Source organism: Rosa rugosa, chromosome 4 (genome assembly GCF_958449725.1).
Source record: "Rosa rugosa chromosome 4, drRosRugo1.1, whole genome shotgun sequence".
NCBI classification, from domain to species: Eukaryota; Viridiplantae; Streptophyta; class Magnoliopsida; order Rosales; family Rosaceae; genus Rosa; species Rosa rugosa.
This window is the reverse complement of record NC_084823.1, coordinates 44,566,822-44,589,591: the sequence shown is the minus strand read 5'-3', so window position 1 is coordinate 44,589,591 and position 22,770 is coordinate 44,566,822. Positions and strand designations below refer to the sequence as shown.

Genomic DNA, 22,770 nt, shown 5'->3' with positions numbered 1-22,770 from the left:
CACTTTGATGCTTAGGTTTTCATTTTATGATCATAATCGTTGTATTCAATTTTTCGCAATATCTGGCTGCGATTTGGTGTTAAAAAACAATTGTACGGGAAACTCGATTGTCTTTCTTCAATGGATAAATGTTCTAGTTAAGTGAAACCGTAGAACTGGCCTAACCTTTCTTTCTCAAGGTTGGATAATGTTAAGTTCAATTAATGAAATGATAGAATTGGCCAAATCAGTTACGGTGCGTTTGGATGAGAAAATTATAAAATCCGTAGGAATTTATAAATGATGGAATCTTTAATTCCATCAATCTAAAATTCCATTAATTGCAATTTCTATTGTTTGGTTGCATCTATTTAGGATTTGAAATGTGTAATAAATTAAGAAAGTTTAAAACAAATAAAAAGATAAAATAGAAAAAAGTCTTGTTTTGGAAATAAAAATTGAATACTGCAAAGGAATTCGTAAAAGACACCTATTTTGGTGGAAATTGAAGTGAGGAATTTAAATAACGAATTCCTTCGTTTTTTTCCACAGAGAAATTTAAAATTTCCAATATGATAATGCCAAACGAGGGAATTGACTTTTAGGAATTATGAAACCCTCACTTTCAATTAAATTCCATCATTTTTTTCCTCATCCAAACACACTCAAGAGAAACATGGACGAAAATTGGAATTGAGCTAAAAGAAAGAAATAGTTGCAAAATACAGTGGTGAACTAGAATTATTAAATATTAAGTTATTAACTGCCATTTTCCAAGTGAAACGACCATGTTGGGTGGATTCCACAATTCTACCAGTCTCTATCTCTCCACATCCAAAACCCCTCTGAAATACTAAAACCCTATTATTCGTTATAGAAAAGAAACAGAGCCCAGACAAATAAAAAAGAATTCCAACAATGCATTCTTCACGAATCTTCAAAAATACAAAGCAGGCCATGGCTTTCCTAAATTTTGACTTTGTTTTTTCTTTTAAGAGAAAAGTTTAATCTAATTATAATATTTGATGAAAATATATAATGCCATGTCATTTTCCACATCACTTGGTGTTGTGTTAACATTATTCATACAATAAATCTAGCATCCAACATTTTTAAATCTAATGGCTCACAAGAAGTGTAAAAAATTGTGTAAAATATAGTGTCCCTTAATCCGGACCCTTTTCACTATAGTAAAAATAAAAAATAGAAAAAATTAAAATTGTGACAAGTATTCACGTTTTCCCTTTATTCACCAATAATAGGTGCAGGCATCATACATGTATGAGGCTAAAAATGGATCTAATAAAAAGATGATCAACATACAATATACTTGAGAATTTGAGATTACAGTTTCGGGGCTCATTACTTTTGGTTAAGAACATTTTACCTATTCCTATCCGATATATACCACTTCCCACAGACACATAACAAGACCCTACGTTACATGCTTACATAAACCTCAAAGTTTGCCAGCAAGCATAAAAGCCTTGTACGTAACAGATCTAACCAGATCAGGCCCACCCCAAACTCCTTGAATCTCTTCAATCACCTCTTCAGACAACAAATCCACACCCTTGTCTTTAGCCGTAGTGACTGCAGAGGAAGACCTATGAAGCCTCACAAGCCCCTGAAATGAAGGTTCCTTATGTATTTCAAGTGCCATAGGCTCTCCTTCACGACCTAATCCAACACTCTCAAATGGAAATGGAAGTGTCCTATAACCCTCCCATAAGTAGCTTGATTTCGGGTCATAATATGGTAACATCTTTTCGCGGTAACGCTTCATTAAAAGATCAAAATCGGGGCTTACTACCATGTCGTTGTAGCCCCAAACTGCGATTACGCCTCCTGGTTTGCGCAGAAGGCGTCTGACGAGTGAATAGAAATGAGGAAGATCAAACCAGTGAACAGCTTCCGCCACTGTAACCAAGTCCACTGAATTTTCATGACCACCGGCTATTAAGTTGACCATTTCATCCTCTGAGATTGATGTTGGAGTATGAATGTATCGAATTCGAGGATGTTGGATGGCATGTTTCAATTGTTCTTCACTGATGTCGCTTCCCACTACTTGCTCGTAATGCTCTGAAAGCTGTAAATACAAACATGCATGTATAGAGAGAGTCATCATGAGTTGAGAGACATGTAAGTCCATATATAGGATAGAACTTTCTGATATTGAAATAATTCATGCATTCTATTCCATATGTAATAGAACTTTTATAACCTAGGAAGGCAAAGCTTATGCATGGGTTACATATGTGGCGTGGTAGCAAATTCACCTCTTAAACTTTTTTGTTTTTGTTTTCTGGGTACAAATTCACCTCTTAATTTTACACATTTATCAATTTATACGAAAACGAAAAAGTCGTTTAGTTGCTTTATAACTTTTCTAATTTCTACAAATGTTCTCCTGGCCGGCCGTTATTTTCAATGGATTCATTCAATTTTGTCACTAAGCTCAAGTCACGTACGTGCCCACATGGTAGAAGGCTATAAATAAAAATGTGTTCAAGTAAATCCCTATTTGTGTGTCTGACCCAAACTCTAGGTTACTTAACCTAGTGGTAATAGGGTTTTAATTAGAGAGAATCTCGGAGAATATCTTAGAGATATCCATTCATTGTATGATTACCTTTCCTTGTACAATTCAGATTCTATGCATTGTACTGTAATCCTCTATATAAAGAGGCCCCTATTATCAATGAGAACACACAGCAATTCTCTCTCAAATATCGTTTCCCTAAAACACGTTATCAGCACGAAGCTCTAACCCTGAAACTCTAAATTCATAGCCTTCAAACCCTAGCCACCACCGCCACATATATTGAAGCCCTCAATCACAGGATTCCAAAACCGGCGGCAGAATCACCGGAACTGGCCGAAAAACCACCGAACCGGCCACCGGAAGTATCGAACTAGCCCTCCAAGAAGAAAAAAAAGGAATCCCTGCACCGGTTCACCACCTTCTGAACCTCCGATTGCTTCCAAATTTTACCCACAGTAGCACCTCGACCTCAACATTCAGGAACCGGAAGCAGAACTCAAAAAACTGGTCTAAAAGTTGCTGAACTGGCCTCCAAAAAACCCGGCAGAAAAGAGAAGAAAAGGAAAAAGAAAAAAAAGGGAGAGGCAGCCCAAGCCCAACTCGAGAAGCCCAGAAGCCCACAGTCAACTCGGCCCACTGACCAACAGCCTCTGCCACGTCACCCCTGCCACGCCAGCAGCCATGTAAGAACTAGGGGCCCACTGCCACGTCAGCAACAGGGAACCACTGCCACGTCAGCTTGGTCAGCTCCTGGTCAACGACCGCCGACGACTTTTCCGGCTAGTTTCCGGCAACTTTTCCGGACACTTCCGGTGACTTTTCCGGGCACTTTTCCGACCATTTTTCCATCCACTTTTTCCGGTCAAATTTTCCGGCGACCTATTTCGAGATATTTTTTTTCTAAAAGTTCCCGTTTTTTAGAGTTTTTAAATTCAATTTCTCTTCTTTTTCGGGGACTTGCAAACTCCCTTCTTCTACCCCCCTTTCTTCATCATAGGGGAGACCTAATTAAGCTGAACTGTGGGGGTTCGTGCTCACTCCAAGCATGAAGCTTGTTGAGATCTCCAAACTCAGAGTTTGTAGAGAATTTATGATCGACCACTTACGTCATTGTTTCGATCTAATCCAATACCTCTTGGAATTGAATTTCTTGGAAGCCATTACGCTCAGAAATTCCTAATTTCTTGGGAGCAACTACGCTAAAAAATATTATATGTTTTCGTAGTAGCCTTTTACGCTCTGAAACTAACCCTAAATTCTTGTTCTTTTTCAGGATGAGTAACCTAAACAAATTGGACTTTGCTCCATTGGGAACAACTGGCTCTGAATATCACAGATGGGTTCGTGATGTCCGCCAGGATCTCAAGGCCGATGAAATCCTGGATACGATTCTCGAGCCTAGCCAGGACGTGTTAACTGTTGAGCAAGCTCAAGCTTTGGAAGCAAATAGAGCAGCCTTAGAGGCAAATAAGGCTAAAGTCATCATGCTAATGACTCGTCATATGGATGATTCGCTCCAGTACGAGTGTATGAATGAAGAAGACCCCAGAAGGCTGTGGGTCTCACTTGAAGAAAGATTTGGCAATGTCTGTGACTCCCTGCTTCCTGACCTAGAAGTAGACCTGTAAATGGACCGGATTTGGATCGGATCGACCTAAATCCAAATCCGTTTACTTAAAAAAAAATTCGATCCAAACCCGCTCCGTTAACCCGGCGGATCGTTGATAGCTCGATCCAAATCCGTATCCGCCGGGTTAACGGATACCCGATCCGCTAATCCGACCCGTTATAATTTCAAATATTTTAAAATTTTAAATAGTAATATTAAATTTATATCATGATACCTCATAAGATATTAATAAAATATTAAAACAACATGAAAAGTATCACCAAAAGTAGAATTACATTATCAAAATTCTTAATGCTTCTTGGAATCTTGGGTGATAGACTGTCCTTTAGATTTCTGCAAAAAAATTGTATTAGAAATTCTTCATATTTTATATTTTATATTTTAAAATAAGAATAATATATTAATAAAAAAATAATATTTTATTATTACAAAAACGGGCTGGATCATTAATGGATCGGATCGACCTAGATCCGTATTTGATCCGTTAAATAAACGGGTTAACGGATTCGGATCATTAACGGATCAACGGATCAAAACTTTCGATCCAAACCCGTCCAATAGTCACGGATATGGAGCGGGTCCGGATCAAAATCCGGTCCATTTACAGGTCTACCTAGAAGCGAGATGGCATAATCTCCGCTTCTGTGATTTCAAGTCAGTTCTTGACTACAACTCGGAAGCACTTCACATTAAATCCTTAATGAAATTCTGTGGTAAAGAGATTACAAATGCGATGTTGATTGAGAAGACTCTCTCTACCTTCCCCATCTCTGCATTGATGGTTGCTAAAAACTATTGAATCGATGTTACTGCAGGACGAATCACAAGGTTTCATGAGCTTATTGGAGCTATGAATGTCGCTGAAAAGCATGACAACATCCTTGTGAAGAACTATAATTCGAGATCCGTGGAAACAGAGCATATTCCTGAATCCAATTATAGTCGCGCCCCTAAGAGATGGTGCCAAGAGCGAAACCCTAATCATAGGGATATTTCTGGACGTTCTTGTAACACCCCGAACCCGAATTGAAATTACCAGAATTTCAACAAATTTACCTTTGATCAGGGGAATTTAACAGAGCCACTGCTCTTGCATATCGCCTTCTAGTTGAAAAGGATGGAGTGTGTACCTCAACGTTTCCTCATCAACCCATGGCTTAGCTAATGAGCTCTTCACGAGAATCAAACACGGTGATGCCAGTTTTGGCGTGATAAATTGCAAGAGTTCCCTTCTCTCTATTTCTCGATTGTTCCCCGAGAGACCAAGAGAGAGAGAGCCATGCTGCTTTCTCCCTTCCATCTATTTATACCTAAGATAACCTAAGATAAACAGTCCAGATTAGTCGGTTAGTCGGTGCTGGAATGAATGGCCCAAATTGCACCATATTAATTTTTTTGATTAATTACTTAATTCTCTCTTCTTCTTTTTTTTTTTTTCATAATATGTAATCCGTGTATTCTAAAATTCCTCCGAACTTGCTGTAACATGAACTTTCATCAACCCCTTATAAATTGATATTTGATTTCAAATCATCAAAACAATTTCTTAAGCATCTTGTTATTATATGTACTTTATAAAGTTCTCGGGTATTACAGTTCTGGTCCATATAATCGCTCTACTTGGGAAGGTAACCGCCAAAATAGGCGAACACGGAACCGAAGAGGTAAACGTGGAAAAAGAGAGGGAGGCAACGCCTCTGGCCATGTTGGTGGCGCCACAAACCCTAAGAGCCATCTAAATGACACTTTCAAAGCGCCTCAATCAATGGAGTCTGAGCAAAGAGATGTATGTTCTCAATGTGGAGTATCTGGTCATTGGGCACACATTTGTAGAGCTCGTGGAGAAATTGTCACCTCCTACAAAGCATATTGTGAAGCAAGAGAAGCTCACTATGTGGAACAAGAAGATCAAGAAGATGATCTAGAGTAAAGGGTTGAAGAATACAAATCTGGCTGGGATCAATAGATTGCCAATTCTGTTTATGTCTTTATTTTTCCAAGAGATGTAATAGGCAATTGCCATATATTTTTGTAGTAAATGCCAATGCTTTAGTTTTTCTTCAAAGTAGGCTCACCCAAAGTGAGTGTGATGTCTAGGAAGGTTATGAGATTAGTGGTACTTAAGCGAGCCTTGCTCCACCGACATCTCTCTACTCACCTGGTCACATTTATTTTGGAATTACCGAAAGAAGTTAGACGACTACCTTTGTTTTGCATTAGCTAGCATTTTGGATTAGATTTTCTCTGGTCAAAGAGACAATGATGTAACTCCGTTGGCTTATGAATAAAATTTCGAGTTCTTTTCATTATAACTCAATTTGATTCTGAGCATATTACTTTGTGACTACGATGGCTGGGACATCGGTATTAATTCAAGGACATGGAATAACCCAAGTTCCACTTGCCAAATGGCATCTTGATTACTGTCACAAAAACTCTCTACGCTCTTAGGGAAAATCGTACCCTATAGCCAACGGATTCCATGCGAAACAGCATGTAGAGAACGGAAATGAGTTCCTTTGCAATACCTCTAATGATTATGAACAAAGGCGCATCTTAGAGAAGTTTATGTGTCTCTCTAGTAGACTTTATGTCACTATTCGAGCTATTAATCCAATGAAGTTATGAGAGAATATCTCTTGGATTTAGACATATATTGGCTTTGTCACGACATGATAGGTCATCTTGGTCATGATATGATGATCTGTATACTAAAGACTTCACATGGACATCTTTTCTCTTGAGCGAAATGAAGCATGAATCAAAAGTTGATTCCTGGATTAAGTGTGACCGACGCTGCTGCCTAGGGCACCGCCTCCGTCCACCACCAGCCTAGGGCTGGCACAGTCCCTATCCATGACGCCATGGATGGCGTCCATCATGGTGATGCCGCCCCAGTTGATGCTGCAATCACCAACTTGCTTCAAATAGCGTTTCAGACGCTCAGGCCTAACCAAAATTCGCATTGGTTGCTTTTAAAGCCTCTCGCTCGTTTTACAAAGCCCGTTCCTTATGGAAATTAGGACTGAGACCGTCCTATGCAAAGGATATGAAAATACTCATTATGTTCTTACATAGAATCTGTGGGGATTCTGTGGACTAGTTTAACTAACTTGCGGACGTTTAAATATCTCATGATATTGGTTGACATGCAAACACGCTGGTCACGAGTTGTGCCATTGTCCACCTGTAAATGCTGCTTATGCTGCTTATGCTACACTTCTAGCACATATCATTTGACAACGGGCTCACTCCCTGGATCATCCTCTTTCGTCAATTGGACTTGACAATGCTAGAGAGCTTACATCGAAGACTTTTGATGGTTATTGCATTGGGACTAATGTTAGGCATTATATTCCCATGAACACACCCAATTGGTCTCGCTGAAACGACTACAATGGTAGTCCGGACATTGGTAATGCGCACTAATTTCCTTATATCCGCTTGGGGTGATGCAATATCTCATGCAGCTATGCTAATTCGTCTACGACCCACCGCCACTCAATCTACCTCTGCGTTACAGCTAGTGACTGGGTACAAGTATCGTACTTACACACATTTGAGTGAGCCATTTATGTGCCAATTGCGCCGCCACAACGCTCTATGATGGGTCCTTATAGACGAATAGGCAACTTAGTTGGATTTGAGACTCCAACAATCGTCCGCCACTTAATGCCCTTGCAAGGCGATCTCCTTACCGCTAGATTTGCGGATGTCACTTTGATGAGATAGTCTTCCCGTCATTAGGGGGAGATAAGAACACGGATGTTCAGTAGGAACAACAGGAATTGTCGTGGCCTGTCCCCACTATGTCTCATCTCGATCCCCGTTAAAGTGACGAGATCACACATCTGCTGCAAATATGCCTGCAAGGAAGTACGTCCCTACGAGAGGACGTAGCGCCACCCTACACAGAGGTAGGCATGGCGCCAATGCCAAAGAGAGTGGCACTCTGGCGTTACAGGCCATGGCCCGAGCTAGGATGCGTGGGAGGCTCGTGAGTTTGAAGGATACTTTGGCACATTCCAATCCTTTGATCATCAAGACTCAAAATCTGTCTCATGAGAATCTTCCGGATTATGGTTATCGTTGGGGGACGCCTCAACGTCAGAACCTATTCCTGAGAATATAGAGCTCTATGAAAATTACACTAGTGCACATGAGACGTGGGATAGAAACTTTATCACAATTGATGATTTAGTTGCGCATTTCGTTGTGCATGAGTTTGTTTGAGTCCGATGACATCGAACCACGCTCCGTTGATGAATGAATGCCAACGTAGAGAAATTTGGCCTAAATGGAAAGATGCGATCCATGTTAAGTTGGATTCTCTAACGAAGAGGAAGGTTTTTGAGACAGTGATGCCAAGACCTCCTAACATAAAACCTGTTGACTAATGGGTCTACGTTAGAAAGCGTGATGAGAAAAAGAGATGGCAATCTCGCCTTATGGCGCAAGGCTTCTCACAAAACGCCCTGGAATCGACTACGATGAGACATATTCTCTCGTAATGGATGTCATTGCACTCCACTACCCTGTCAGTTTGGTAGTTTTCGAATAACTGATTATGCAGCTTACAAATGTGGTCACTACGTATCTCTATGGGGATCTAGATACGGAATATACATGAAGGTTCATGGTGAACTTCATTTACCCAAGTCAATTGGCTCTAGACCACGGAGAGCGTTTACAATAAGATTGAAACGCTTACTAAAGTGACTACTTGATTGGGAAGGGATATGCCCACGCGTTTCCATAACAAGTTTCGGATTCTATCGCGGTTCATGTTGGACATGATCTTCATTGGAAGCCCTTAAAAAGTTAAGGGAAACGCTGAACACTTGAAATCCGAGTTTGAGATGAAGGATTTTGGGAGAACACGATTATGTCTCAGTTTGGAACTTGAGCATTATGTTGATAGATGCTTAGGCATTTTGACAAGGTCAAGTTTTCAAGCACCCCCATGATCGTCCGTAGTCTTGATCCTGAAAAGGATCCTCTTCGTTCAAAAGATGATGACGAAGATGCGCTAGGGGCAGAAATGTCCTAGTTAAGTACAGTAGGCGCATTATTGTACTTAGCTCAATGCATAAGACCGGACATCTCATTTGCCATGAACTTGTTAGCTAGATATAGCTCTGCGCCAACGCGACGCCATTGGATTGGTGTAAAAGATATCTTTCGATACTTGAGATGTATGATTGATATGGACTTGTTCTATCCCTACAGAGAGACGATGGATTCGGACCCATCACACACTAGGAACGCCGCCAACACTGGCCTACGTCCACTATCCCCACCCCAAACGATAAGCGTTTTGGAAGGTTTTGTTGATATTGGGTATCTCTCTGACCCACACAAAGGTCATTCCTAAATTGGTTAAGTGTTCACCATGGGTAAAGACCATGATATCTTGGAGGTCTACAGAACAGACCCTAGTCGCTATATCTTAGAACAATGCAGAGATCATTGCTCTTCACGAAGTGGTTCGTGAATGTATATGTATTGGATCCATAATTACGCATGTTCGAAAAATTGTGGTTTGAAGTCTACCACAGATGAGCCTATGAGCATTTAGGGTAATGCTGCCTGTTTTGAACAAATGAAGCAAGGCTACATCAAAAGCGACAACACCAAGGATAATCAGCAACGACAAACTCTCCTCAAGATCAAAGTGAACTTGGTTCAATTTGAGGACAGTGTGGCAGACTTGCTCACTAAGTCATTGCCTAAATTCCACTTTCAAGAAACATGTTGGTAGCATCGTTTGCGGAAGTTATCCGAACTCCCATGACCGTTGTCATCAGGGGGAGATGCAAACATCAGGGGGAGATGTCTACATGTATGGTCTCTAAACGTGAAGGGTGTGTTGTGCTCCTTTTCCCCTTCGACCGAGGTTATTTTTGTCCCACAGGGTTTTTATTACTCGGCAAGGTTTTTAGCGAGGCAACGAGAGAAGCACTGCGTTTGGGCGACACAAGGGGGAGTGTTCAAGTAAATCCCTATTTGTGTGTCTGGCCCAAACTCTAGGTTACTTGACCTAGTGATAATAGGGTTTTAATTAGAGAGAATCTCAGAGAATATCATAGAGATATCTATTCATTGTATGATTACCTTTCCTTGTACAATTCAGATTCTATGCATTGTAATCATCTATATAAAGAGGCCCCTATTATCAATGAGAACACACAACAATTCTCTCTCAAATATCGTTTCCCTAAAACAAAATGTAAATATTACCGACGAAATGCAGTATGCTATTCCGTAATATATATAGCCCTGCCACTAAGGGATTCATTGTAAAATTCACTTTTGGATCGTACGTATGTGTGTGTGTGTATATATATATGGAAGAGCTATTGCTGACTATATAATAAATGTACACTATAAGCAGCTGGCCATTTCCAGTTCCAACATCCCAAGCTAAAGACTGTTCGGGGGTGAGACCGGCCAACTTCAAATACCATTCCTTGGGATATATTGGCCGAGCTTCCAAGTACACCTCTGCTTGCTTGTCGAATAGACCTGCCATTCTTCCTATTTTCCAGTAACTTGGTTGTAGTTAGAACTGTTGATGGAAAAAATACACATCAAGAAAAAGCAACATAACAAACATACAGAAGTACGCGAAGAATAAAAAGAGAAAAAGTAACAACTAAAATCAGAGAAATACCTATTGGAGAAGGGAGATCAGAAGGGAGATTCAGAGCTGAGTATTGAGCAAGAGTTGGAAGGTGAGAGGCTATTTGTATTGTTTCACTTGTGTGTAGAGGACGCCAATTACAATTTTTTTTTGGTCTGAGACGCCAATTACAATTTGGTTTCATGAACGAATTAATCAATTCAAAAGCAGCCGTTTTCTTTGACTAGCTGATCAGTTATGGTTGGTCAAAGCAAAATAGTCGACAGTTTGTAAATCTAAGTAGAATAACAATTCAAAAGTCAAGGTTATGCCTCAGTGATTTTGGTACAAACCACGAACACGTACATTTTAGCTAGCTAAACGTTGCTCTCATACCACTTGTTGTTAGCAACAACACCGATATTTTTCTCAAATTAGACACGTTTTTCAAGTGTGAGGATTTTGTCTCAAGGCCTCGACACTATTAACTGTGGATTTACCAACTTACAAACTACATATTGTTTTGTCACTTTTTGAATATGGAATTAGTTCTTTATTCCACTACATAAAACTGACTAAACCAGGTTTCCTAATCAATCATGTAAAAATACTTAACAAGCTAGGGAGAATTACCAGAGCCAAAAGGTTTAAACTGTAAAGAAGGAGAGAGAGGAACAAGAAAGGCAGGCATAGTATGATAGCTGTAATGTGGTCATGTGGATGTTGTGGTACAAAAACTTTGAGTTTATATTTTAGAAGTTTGACAATATTTATGTGCGTTTAACAATATTTTGTTAGTATCAATTAAAATCTGCATTTTCTCTATTGTTTTTTCTTTCGTGATGTATGTATTGAATTTCATAATTCAGTTTCTATATTCAATACATGTGGAGCGCCTCGTTTCGTGGTCTTTGAGACATAGTATCAGTCATCAGGTTCAATCCCAAAAAACTTTGTACAATCCTTTCAGAATTAATGTTAGACCGCTTTTCAGGACAATACTATTGCATGCATGTAATATTCAGGGCAAAGGGATGAGTGCAAACCTCAACCTTTTTCCTGAATGTAGATCGAGGTACAATTACTCTTACCTGTGTCAGAAGCCTCTGCAAGAGTACAATGATAATCCGGTTTCTAGTCAAGGAAAATTGGCAGGAACTGGATATGTTTATATTGAATCTGCTTAGATTATATCAGTCATCAGATCGATTTGGCAATACGATGTAGCTTGTATATTGTCAATGTTATTTCTGCTAGAATTTCAACCATGGAAGAAGAAATAAGAAAGAAGGAGGAGGAAGGAAAAGAAACACAGAGAAGTAAAGACTACATTTTGACTGGAGTAGTTGATTACAATTTACAACAATTTTTCTTTATATACTATAGGAAGATAAACCATATTACTATACTACCCTTAACATCCTCCCTCAACCATATGCTTGGGGTACCAAGAATAATGGTTGGAACACATGAATCCCAAATCGAAGTGACCAACAAAAACAACACAAGCCTTCATTTGCTCCTTGGCAGCAAGCACATCCCTCAATATAGCAATAGAATACAGGTCTTATCATGATCCATGAGCTTTGCCAATCTAAAATCACCAAACTTTGCATTGAAAATCCCATCCAGCAACTCAATACCAGTCGAAATATCTCTACGAAACACTTTGCTACCCATATTCTCGATGCATATATGTCAAAAACAGAAGCTAAACCAATTGCAACATTTTGCCCTTCTTCAATTGCTTGGTAAGGCACAAATTTTTTTTAAAATTTTTTTTTTTTGGGAAGCGGTGCCCAAGCAAGAAAACCATATGGTACATGCAGCAACCATTCTTCTGATGCCAATCAATGACCTGATGCCAGTCAATGAATTCCTTTACCCAACAATGCACATGAAATAGCAAGCAAGAATTATCGTTTGTAGCAACCCCTTCATAATAATAGTAAAGAAGAACCATCAACTGGTACGAGGTAAGGAAAACCTAAACCATCCATGTGAAGAAACTGAATGATCACTGAGGGAGGAGTTTGATACCAAACCAGCAAATTTGAAGGCAAACCTAAATTCGCCAAGCTATCTGCAACTGAATTTCCTTCCCATGGTAAGGCACAAATTTCTTTCTACAATTTCAGAGAGATCTTCAGCAGAACAGATGGACATCTTTAATACACACATTCACCATATCATGAGGGCCCATGTATAATTGTTGCATGCCAATGGAACATGCCACAGTTCACCTACCCTGCCATTTCTCCTAATAGCATAACTGTGAGAGTAGAACAACCGTCAAGTTGAGATATCCAAGGTCAGCAAAGTAACTACAGTAGTCCCATCTCGCATGGAGTGCCCACAGCCACAGCCTAGAAGAGTATAGGAAAGAAGGCTGGGAAAAAGAAGAAAAGTGCAGAAGGCAAAAGATTGATCTTGAATGGTAATTGTATAGATTTTGATCTTGTTGTTTTAAAGGTAATTGTACAGAAGCAAAAAACTGAAAATGAACAGGACAACAAAAGGATTGAATGGTAATTGTACAGAAGCAAATTGAAAGAAAAGCTTAAAAGGAAATCAAGAAGAGACTTGGTAATTGTACAGAATTGGTTTCCATGGTAATTGTACAGAAGAAAATTGAAGCAATGCTAAAAACAAATCAAGAAGGGAAAGGCTGCGACACAGGACAATTGAATATCTCCAATCAACATATGAATAGATTTCACCATAGCACCAAAGCACAACATATCAACCTTATAACACCAAATACCATCACTTAGCCAGACTGAGTTGATGATCCAGGTAATAAGGGGAAATCGATAAGCAGAGTAGATCATACAGCAATAACACTCAATATACCCAACTTAATTTTCAAGAAGCTACTGAACCAATTGAACTTTCATGAGAGATCAGTCAAGATTTTACCAAGAAGAAGATGAAAACGCAGCGTTTAAGCCAAAGCTGACACCATAGATTTCTCTGAAATTTCATCACCCTCGGAGTCGGAATTGCCATTCGTAAACTCCAAGATCCAGTGGTCACCGGCGACTCGGCTCCAGTCGGAGAACGATCAGCGCTGAATCACTAAATTGAACCAAAAAGAAGCTAAGGATGGAGAGAATTACAGCGGAGAAGTAGCGGTGGAGCAATGGTCAAAACCAATTGGGGCAATCACTACTAGAATTTTGTTCATAGACATCGGTCCAGAACCGATGTTAAACTAATTTTCGACCGATATCTTAGTGGGTGTAGAGAAAGATATAGACATTAGTATAAGCGCATTTTTAACCGATGTCCCAGACAACAACCAACATCGATTCTAAAAAACAAATCGATGTATAATCATTATAATCATCATAATCTTATATGTTAACTATATTTAATTCTTCATATTTTCACATTTTATGCTTAATAAAGTATATGTCGAACAATACCTACGTGAACATTTGCATCGATTTCTATTCCAGAAGCGATGTCCAGTACACTCGTAGACATCAGTCTCCAAAAAATTTTGTTTGTTCGTGTCCATTTTTACGTGCATCTTGCCACCTTATTCTCCTGAGAACGATGTATGTGCCTTTAGGCAACATCAGTTAATCTATTAAGAATGATGTTTTATTTTACTAGGAACATCGCTTTTCGTTATTTGAAACGATGTCTAGTAGTTTTGTAGACATCATTTCTATTTTTCAAAACCGATGTCCTGTATTTCATAGTAAATCGGTTTACTTTATAACAGCTGATTTGTACGTTGACAATAAATAACGGTTTGGTGTTTAGATATCGATATGCATTGGTTTTGTGTACATCGATTTTTGGGTGATATTTCGATATGTTCATAATCATGAGACATCAGTCCAGTTTTAGGTACTGATTTGTAATCTCTGAATTGACATCGTTTTCTTTGACATTAGTGTTTTGTTTCCCATTTATATACATAAGTTCATATATATATATACAGATCCTATCCAGAGCGGAGCTCCGCTTTGAAAATTAACTTGTGAAGTTCGAGTTTTTGGTCACTTTTCGGTCGCAGATCCACATCTTGACCGTTCAGTTTTTAGGTACTAGTGTATAGATCGTCTCTGCAAATTTTCAGCCAAAATGATGATCGTTAAGGCATTGATGACGGTTCAGGTTGATAGATTCAATCCGTCCATTGGTTTAAGCGAGTTAAATACCTTAACGATCATCAATTTGGCTGAAAATTTGCAGAGATGATCTATACACTAGTACCTAAAAACTGAACGGTCGAGATGTGAATATGCGACCGAAAAGTGGCCCAAAACTCGAACTTCACACGTTAATTTCAAAGCGGAGCTCCGCTCTGAATTGGATCTGTATATATATATATATATATATATATATATATATATATACAGATCCTATCCAGAGCGGAGCTCCGCTTTGAAAATTTATGTGTGAAGTTCGAGTTTTGGGGCACTTTTCGGTCGCATATCCACATCTCGACCGTTCAGTTTTTAGGCACTAGTGTATAGATCGTCTCTGCAAATTTTCAGCCAAAATGATGATCGTTAAGGCATTGATAACTGCCTTAAAGCTAGTACGGTTCAGGTTGACAGATTCAGTTCGTCCATTGGTTTACGAGAGTTAGATACCTTAACGATCATCATTTTGGCTGAAAATTTGCAGAGATAATCTATACACTAGTACCTAAAAACTGAACGGTCGAGATGTGGATATGCAACCGAAAAGCGACCCAAAACTCGAACTTCACACGTTAATTTTAAAGCGGAGCTCCGCTCTGGATAGGATCTGTATATATATATATATCTCAACATCTTAACTCAAGCACATCATCCAAAAATGGGACATTCCATTAATTTTCTTTCCAAATTCATGATCCAACAGAAAACTCCAAGCCTACAAAAGCTAGCCTAGAGACACATGAATAACAAGTTACAATCAGTTTTATCAACACACATTGCCTCAAAGAAAAAAACTAGTCTTACTCCAAATCATTTTAGTAGTCAAAATTCTCTACCAAAGTCTGTATATACTATATAATCAGCCACTTCAATGCACACCTCATCACTGTTGGCTATATGATTTCCGAGTCTTTACCACCCACTAGAACTGTATAAACCAACACAATCAAGTCACAATCATTGGGTATACAAGTTAATATTTAATTAACCCAAAAACAAACCAAAAAACTCAAACAAACAAACTGCAGCACCTGAACTACAAGATGGATCTGCACAACTACAAGTCACATCCAATACTAATATAACTGGACTTTACCAAATTTAAACACACATAAATCAAGAAAAATGAATCACCCATATACCATACATGTGCATACATGCCCGCTTTTAGAATTCTCATGTTGCACCAAATTAAATGCACGTATTTCTTAACGCAAGCAAGCAAACCTCTATTTTAGTTACATCATTTACTTTTTAAAGAAAAAAAGAGCTAATACTTTAGAAAAAAAATAAATAGATGGAAGAGACGGTACAACAGAAGATGTATTACCTGATAGAAGGCGAAGCATAGAGGCCATCAAATGTTATTTCAAATTTTCAATTAAGTCATGACTATACATGTACCTCTATACCATCACGAGTATAGTTGATGAAAGTAGGCAAAGCTCTTGATCCTGTTTGAACGTCTGCCACGATATTCAGGTTCTCGTCCCGCACTTCCACCTTTCAAATCTCCAATCCCACTCTTTAAGCCAAAAAAAAAAAAACACACAGAACAATTTGCAGTGAGTAGTGTAATTTAGAATCATAAGTCAACATTTGCTGAACTGATCTAAACTCAACAAATAATATAAGAAAGCTATCCACACTTTGAACAAAACAGTACCTGCTTGCATAGGTCCTTCAAGAAACTCAGAGTATGCAAAGGGCTTTATGTCATTGAACTTAGCAATGAACGAGTGCTTTACGATATCGATGATCATTTCACAGACGAATACCACACCAGCGTTCTGCAGTACCCAAATGTTAAAACAGTTTCCCATCAAATGTTTCCTCCAGAATGTTTTGAGCTAGGATGAATATGAAAAATGCATAAATGTGGAACCTCTCCACAGAAGCTGGTCACAAACAAAAAATAAAATAAAATCAAAGAGGATTTAGGACCATCTGAAAAGAATATAAGACTAATCTAATTTAATTCATCAAACACAGAACCACATCTAGTTTAATTAACATAGTGGCTATAAGCCAATAAAAGGAAGCAAACTCACCAAAGTATACCAGGCTATGAATGTTTTCCTTACTATATCGCTTGAACACATTGCTTTTTATCTCGGCAAAGTTATAGGACACCAGCAAAGCGAACAAGTCATTATTGTGAGCAACAATGCAGTTTGACAAGGTAATTGCCTGAACAAAGAGGATAAATGAATGAATAAGTACGTAGAGTCAAGGATCCAATGACATTGAAGGGAAAATAACAGAACAAAAATCATAAATTTCTAAAGTAAGGATATTTGAGGTAGTCACGGCTAAAGCTTGGTCGCAAGTAAATCTCCAAATCCAGAATCTCATGTATTCTGTTGGACAACTACCAAGTCCGTATGCTGAGTTAAATAGAGTTTGCAATACATTTCCATTAAAACTCTGACATAGTTTGTCAAATATTTGTATAGAGGGGCAAGAATCAGTAACATGTGTTAGCTAAAACACTGTAACATAGTAGTGCAATCACTACATATCAAACTGATGGACTGATATTAGACCATCCACCCATTGTCTGTTCATCATAAGTATGTGAACCATTCTAACATGTAGATATAACTGACAAAATAGCATGTATAGCATCCATCTTGCTGCAAAGTAAACAACTTCACCTTAGCATGACCTTAATTTTATTTTATTTTTTCTTTTGACAAAATAGTATTAGCCCATGCCAAGGAATTATAAAATATGACAAAGATTAGCTCATTGACTTCAGATGCCTACTTTTGAAGCACTATGAAAAACAAAATTTATATAACTAAACACTTAAGACACCAGATAACTAGAACTCTTAGTTCTACAAGATATTGTACACAAAGAGCAAGATCAGATTGTGTATAAAACTTCACATAATTAGTACCAAGTACTCTACCCAAAACCTAATTAAGCAAAATTCCATCAATTTTCTTCAACAATATTCTGAATAAACCAATAAAACAACATCAAAATCGCACCTTGATGAGGATTGTGTTGCCCCTAAAGAGCTGGAGCTTCTCCATGGTCTCAGGGTGGAGCGCGATGACAGAGTTGACATCATTGATGGCCTCATCGACGACAAGGCGATTCGCTGCCTTCTTCCGCTCGAGAATCGCAGAGCTGAAATCCCTCTTAGTCCCCTTACTGCAACAATTTTCAAATCAATCGCATCAGAAATCAAAATCCCTAAAAATTTCAGAAAATCAAAAAAGTTAGCTTAAAATAAAAAAGAAGAGGAATTGGATCTGAGGGATTACGGGTCGGACGATTTAGCTTTATCGGTCATGGTGGAAGAAGAGCAGGAAACTGACTCACCCAACTCATTCTCCTTATATGTGTGGTCGGGCTCTAGCCCACAAATCCATAGAATAAAAACAACTAGAAGAAAACATCGAAGAGCGAAAAAGAAAAGGGGGGCTGGGTTTAGAAATTCATACACCGATCTGGAGAGAGAAGCTAATTGATCTCGGTCAGAGGTGAAGAAAGGTCGAGAAGGAGCTCGGGTTTCTTCGACTCTCTTGGCGTTTCAGACTCCGCCGGAAATGGAGGAGGAAGGATTGTGATGGTGAGGAGGAGGAGGAAGAGCTCGAGTTTGGGAGGAGCTCAACGTTCGAGGGTTTCGATCTGTTTCAGATTTGGGGTCGGGCGCAATTTTTTTCTAAGTGTGAAAGTTTTGAGTTTTAGTACCTGCTTCTTCATTTCACTTAAAAGACTTAGCGCGTTTTGCAAAAATAGGTTCCCGCTTTTAACACCGGTCATTTTAAGAACCGATGTTAATGATATACATTTAAATCGGTATTTTAGTAAAACGATGTTAGATTACTTTTTTACATCGTGGGCAAGTCTGACCGATTTAAAACATTCGATGTCTATTAACATAATTCTAGTAGTGAATGGATGGAGTGACCCAAACCCTTATAAACCCATAAGCAATGTCCCACTTTTCCCATATGAGATGTATATATTCTCAACATGTCCCCGCATGTGTGGCGAATTTTCAAACCATACACGTGGACAACTTTGGGTGACGTGGAGCCCGTATGACCGTTGGACATGCACACGTGGGTCACCCGCTCTGATACCATGCTAGAATTTCAACCATGGAAGAAGAAATAAGAAAGAAGGAGGAGGAAGGAAAAGAAACGCAGAGAAGTAAAGACTACATTTTGACTGGAGTAGTTGATTACAATTTACAACAATTTTTCTTTATATACTATAGGAAGATAAACCATATTACTATACTACCCTTAACAATTTCATGGTACGTAAATCATAATTGTCTCATAGCAGTCAAGTATTTTGAAACGTTACTAACAGCTACAACAAATTTGTAATTGCTAGACAATAGTTGTCTATATATGCTCAGCATAAAAGTTTAAGCTATTGCTGCTTATTATGGATACTATCCCAGTACTTATCTTCCCACTTTTCTACTTGTTTAATTAAATTGATATTATTCCTATCAAAGTTTCCAAGATCTTTGGGTTCATAGGGAGGTGGCATGGGGCAGGGGTTTGTCATCGACGGACTCTTCACCAACGACTCGGTCATGAACTTTTTCTCTGACTCATCTGCAGGGCAAGCGAGAGTCTCTGCGCACAAATGTGTAGCTCCTTCAGGTATTCTTGGCTCAAATTTGGAGAGTTTGGCATATTCATTTAGTAGATGAAACATGTAATCATACACATAGTCCATCTTCAGTTCTTGCTGAATGAAGTTGCTTGCTGCTTTCCCAATTGCTTGTGCCTGTGTGCAAAAATCCATTAGTATTAAATAATTATTTGAACCCTTCTGGTTTAAGGGCAGTGGCCAAGTCAGAAATTTGTCTTTGTGGAGGTGTGACAGAGACTTTCTGGGGGTGTAACAAAGACACTTCTCTGAATCATTTCATCATACAGTTCCAGCTCTTATTTGAAAGACAACACATTGGACAAAATAACTGACATTATGGAGATGAAAGGGAGTTGGGAGAAAACTAATGGGGAAAAGTTGTTCACTGATTGTGAGTGACCACTCCTTCAGTGGGGGAGGGTGTTATGTTTTAACTCTATTACCTGATTTCAAAACCAATGCACCTTCGAAGTAAAACCTAAGGCCTCTTTCGGTTTGGTCTGCTAATATGCAGAATATATTGAAGAAATGGAAAATTTAGTAATGTTCAAGTTAGAGGGTATTACCTTTTGTTTGTGATTGTTTCCCCAATCTACAGCAAACTTGATGGATTTGCATTTGTTATCATTCCTTATAGGCCAGTAATGGTGCACTGGTCGTAGACTTCTTGTGAAGAAATCATAGTAGTGTGGTTTTACCAGCAATGTTACTGAATCACAGGCCAGAATGTACTTCTCACTAACAGACCATGCATAGCCCTCAATATATATCTTATACCTATAAAACCATGAGCAAATAAACTGGAAGTCAAACATTCTACTCTTTCCCTATTAATAATATGAACGGGGCACCTAGTTAGACTGATGCCTCTGCTATTTTCCAAAAAAAGGAAGTCAAAATTAGTTACCAAACAAGAAAACTTTATTCAGTGCACAAATGCTCTGTTCAGAGCAGCATGTAGAGGTATACCTATGTGTGCATTGGTTTGTTACATCTGAATGCTTGAAGCCTTGTTGAGATTCAAGGATCCAGTCCTGCGATTATACAGAATTAGTTAGTTGTTTTTTTTCCGGTTTGATTAAATATTGCATTATGTATATAATGTTACCTGGATGAATAAGCGAGCATTCCAATCTTGTGTATCCGAGACGTTGCATTTGAGGAGGTCTCTCCTTGATTCAGCTACAAAGGGGTTCCCTTTCCAGTATGCATAAGGTTCTCTTTCCATCCATTTGCTCCCCTCGTTACCTTTCTTCACATCTTTCAACAAACTTCCCCACGGTTTTATGTTTATCTCAGCCCTTAAACACACAGTGTCAGTAATGAGTGAGCTTATTGGGATAGTTTTTTTTTTTTGTATTATGTTATGCTATCAGACTGTTAATTCATAATCATATATTGAACATACAAACGATATAAAAATTATTTTTCTTACTTAATGCAAAAGTGATTCATTACATATGAGCTTTGAATAGTTCAATCCATTTAGTCAGATTTTAATCCTAGTGTCTATTCTAACATGTTGGACATTAGTGGCTGGTACCATATCATTTTCATGCCAGAGCAACAAGAAAAAGAAATTAAGCATAAGTCCAACTTACCAACCCCAGAAAGACCAATCAGGGAACACAATGTCTTTTGTCCATCTATCACCACAGTACCGGAACAGCGGTGGCACCGGCGTCGAGTTCTGTCCCCGGTAGTCCTGTGATCGGATAACCGGAAGGTCATCACAGTCAAACATCAGCTCCAAGTCAGGTACTTTCCCGGGGTACCTCCTAAGAAGCTGCAAAATACCCCATATGGTAAACATATCCCTTGTCTGTATGGACTTCTTGTACCTGTCAATATAAGCCTTGCCTTTAACAATCACTAGCCGAAAATGTGCCGTCTTCTTTCCCCTCTCCACCATGTCCCTTGTGATTCCTGTGGTTCTCCATGGCTTTAGATCTTCGTGGATAAACCGGAAATAGTCCGGGCATGTACCGTTTGACGATGGGTCAAGACGATCACTAGTAAAGGCTATAGGGTAATTTGTTGGACACGTTTGTGTTTGATTGATGCCGATAGAACAGTTGAGTGGAAACTCGATTATTTTGGGGGTTATCTCATACTTGTCGTTGATCACTATTGTTTGGTCTGTAGAATGATCAATCTGAAAAGTCCACTGCATAAAAAATGGTAAGGAAAGTGATGATTAGACAAAGAAAAACCTTTGCATGGCAATTGTGAGAAGACATATTAGGATTATTAGCTGAAGCTTACAAGGTCAATCCAGAAAGAAAATAGAACGGCTGCAATGATTAGAAAACCCAAGAAGAAGATAGTATTAGCTGGAGGTCCCTTTATCAAAGAGGATTGCCAATTTGTTGCAGCCTGAAGCTGAAAAGGTTTGACAAAACGAGACCCGCGCAACATTGAACTAACAAGGTTTCGTAGATAAACCTGTAGAGCGAGTACTGTAACACCTGCCCAGCAGAACGATATGACTATGCAGATGCAGTACTAGATTATTATATAACTGTCTGCAGCAGAGCTTTCACTCCTTGATTTTTCTTTCTACCTGTACTTACCAGGAAGTCTTGACGTGTGAACCTTCCTTAGTTACATAGTTCTTCTCCCACTGATCAAAAGGTCGAAGGTTTTCGATGGAAGACTGGTGAATATAATAAAGAAAGAAGCTGACTCTGTTTAATGTAGGGTGCGGATTCTATGGTAACGGGTCTTCTCTGCCGACCGGAATTGTGGTTATATATAGACAAGCAATATATATAAACAAGCAACAGCTTCCGGAGGCCCAAACTTTGAGACCCAAAGAGTAATTGAAAGGTAAAAAAAATCAAATGAAAGATATTTTCATTCAAGCCTAGCCACAACTGGGCAAACAGTCACAACAATACAACATATAAAGCAAAATGGAAAGGTGTCCCTTCCAATCTGCAAGTGACACAACCCCTACTACATATGTGATGACAAAAGGGAGAACTGAATCAACTGATCATCTACTAACTCAGACCACTACTGCATATGTGAAGACAATGGGCGATAATTGATAACTGAGTATGTACTGGAGATCAGAGTGTGTCCTCATGAGTTACCACTCGAGGCCGTTATACTGTGTTGGGTCTGGCTTGTGGCTTGGTCCCAAGTCGGCAAGTCCTAACAGAGAGAATGTGAAGTTTTGAACTCTATATTG

General features: G+C 38.9%; 2 protein-coding genes across 3 annotated transcripts; both read right to left on the bottom strand.

The window, feature by feature from the left end:
* Positions 1–1,400: 1,400 nt before the first annotated feature.
* Positions 1,401–10,954, bottom strand: LOC133706987 (uncharacterized). Its single transcript, XM_062132531.1, has 3 exons — positions 10,831–10,954; positions 10,541–10,725; positions 1,401–2,071 (listed from the first exon to the last, which is right to left on the bottom strand). The coding sequence occupies exons 2-3, from the start codon at positions 10,622–10,624 to the stop codon at positions 1,439–1,441; spliced, it is 717 nt and encodes a 238-aa protein (XP_061988515.1). The 5' UTR covers positions 10,625–10,725; positions 10,831–10,954; the 3' UTR covers positions 1,401–1,438.
* Positions 10,955–19,090: 8,136 nt separating this feature from the next.
* On the bottom strand, positions 19,091–22,391 carry LOC133746223 (uncharacterized). 2 transcript variants are annotated; one of them, XM_062174398.1, is made up of 7 exons: positions 22,148–22,391; positions 21,840–22,042; positions 21,176–21,741; positions 20,683–20,875; positions 20,544–20,608; positions 20,141–20,351; positions 19,091–19,709 (listed from the first exon to the last, which is right to left on the bottom strand). In XM_062174398.1, the coding sequence occupies exons 2-7, from the start codon at positions 21,990–21,992 to the stop codon at positions 19,344–19,346; spliced, it is 1,554 nt and encodes a 517-aa protein (XP_062030382.1). In that variant the 5' UTR covers positions 21,993–22,042; positions 22,148–22,391; the 3' UTR covers positions 19,091–19,343. The 2 variants fall into 2 exon arrangements, with proteins under 2 accessions (XP_062030382.1, XP_062030381.1); XM_062174397.1 differs by having other exon boundaries at positions 21,840–22,391.
* Positions 22,392–22,770: the final 379 nt, after the last annotated feature.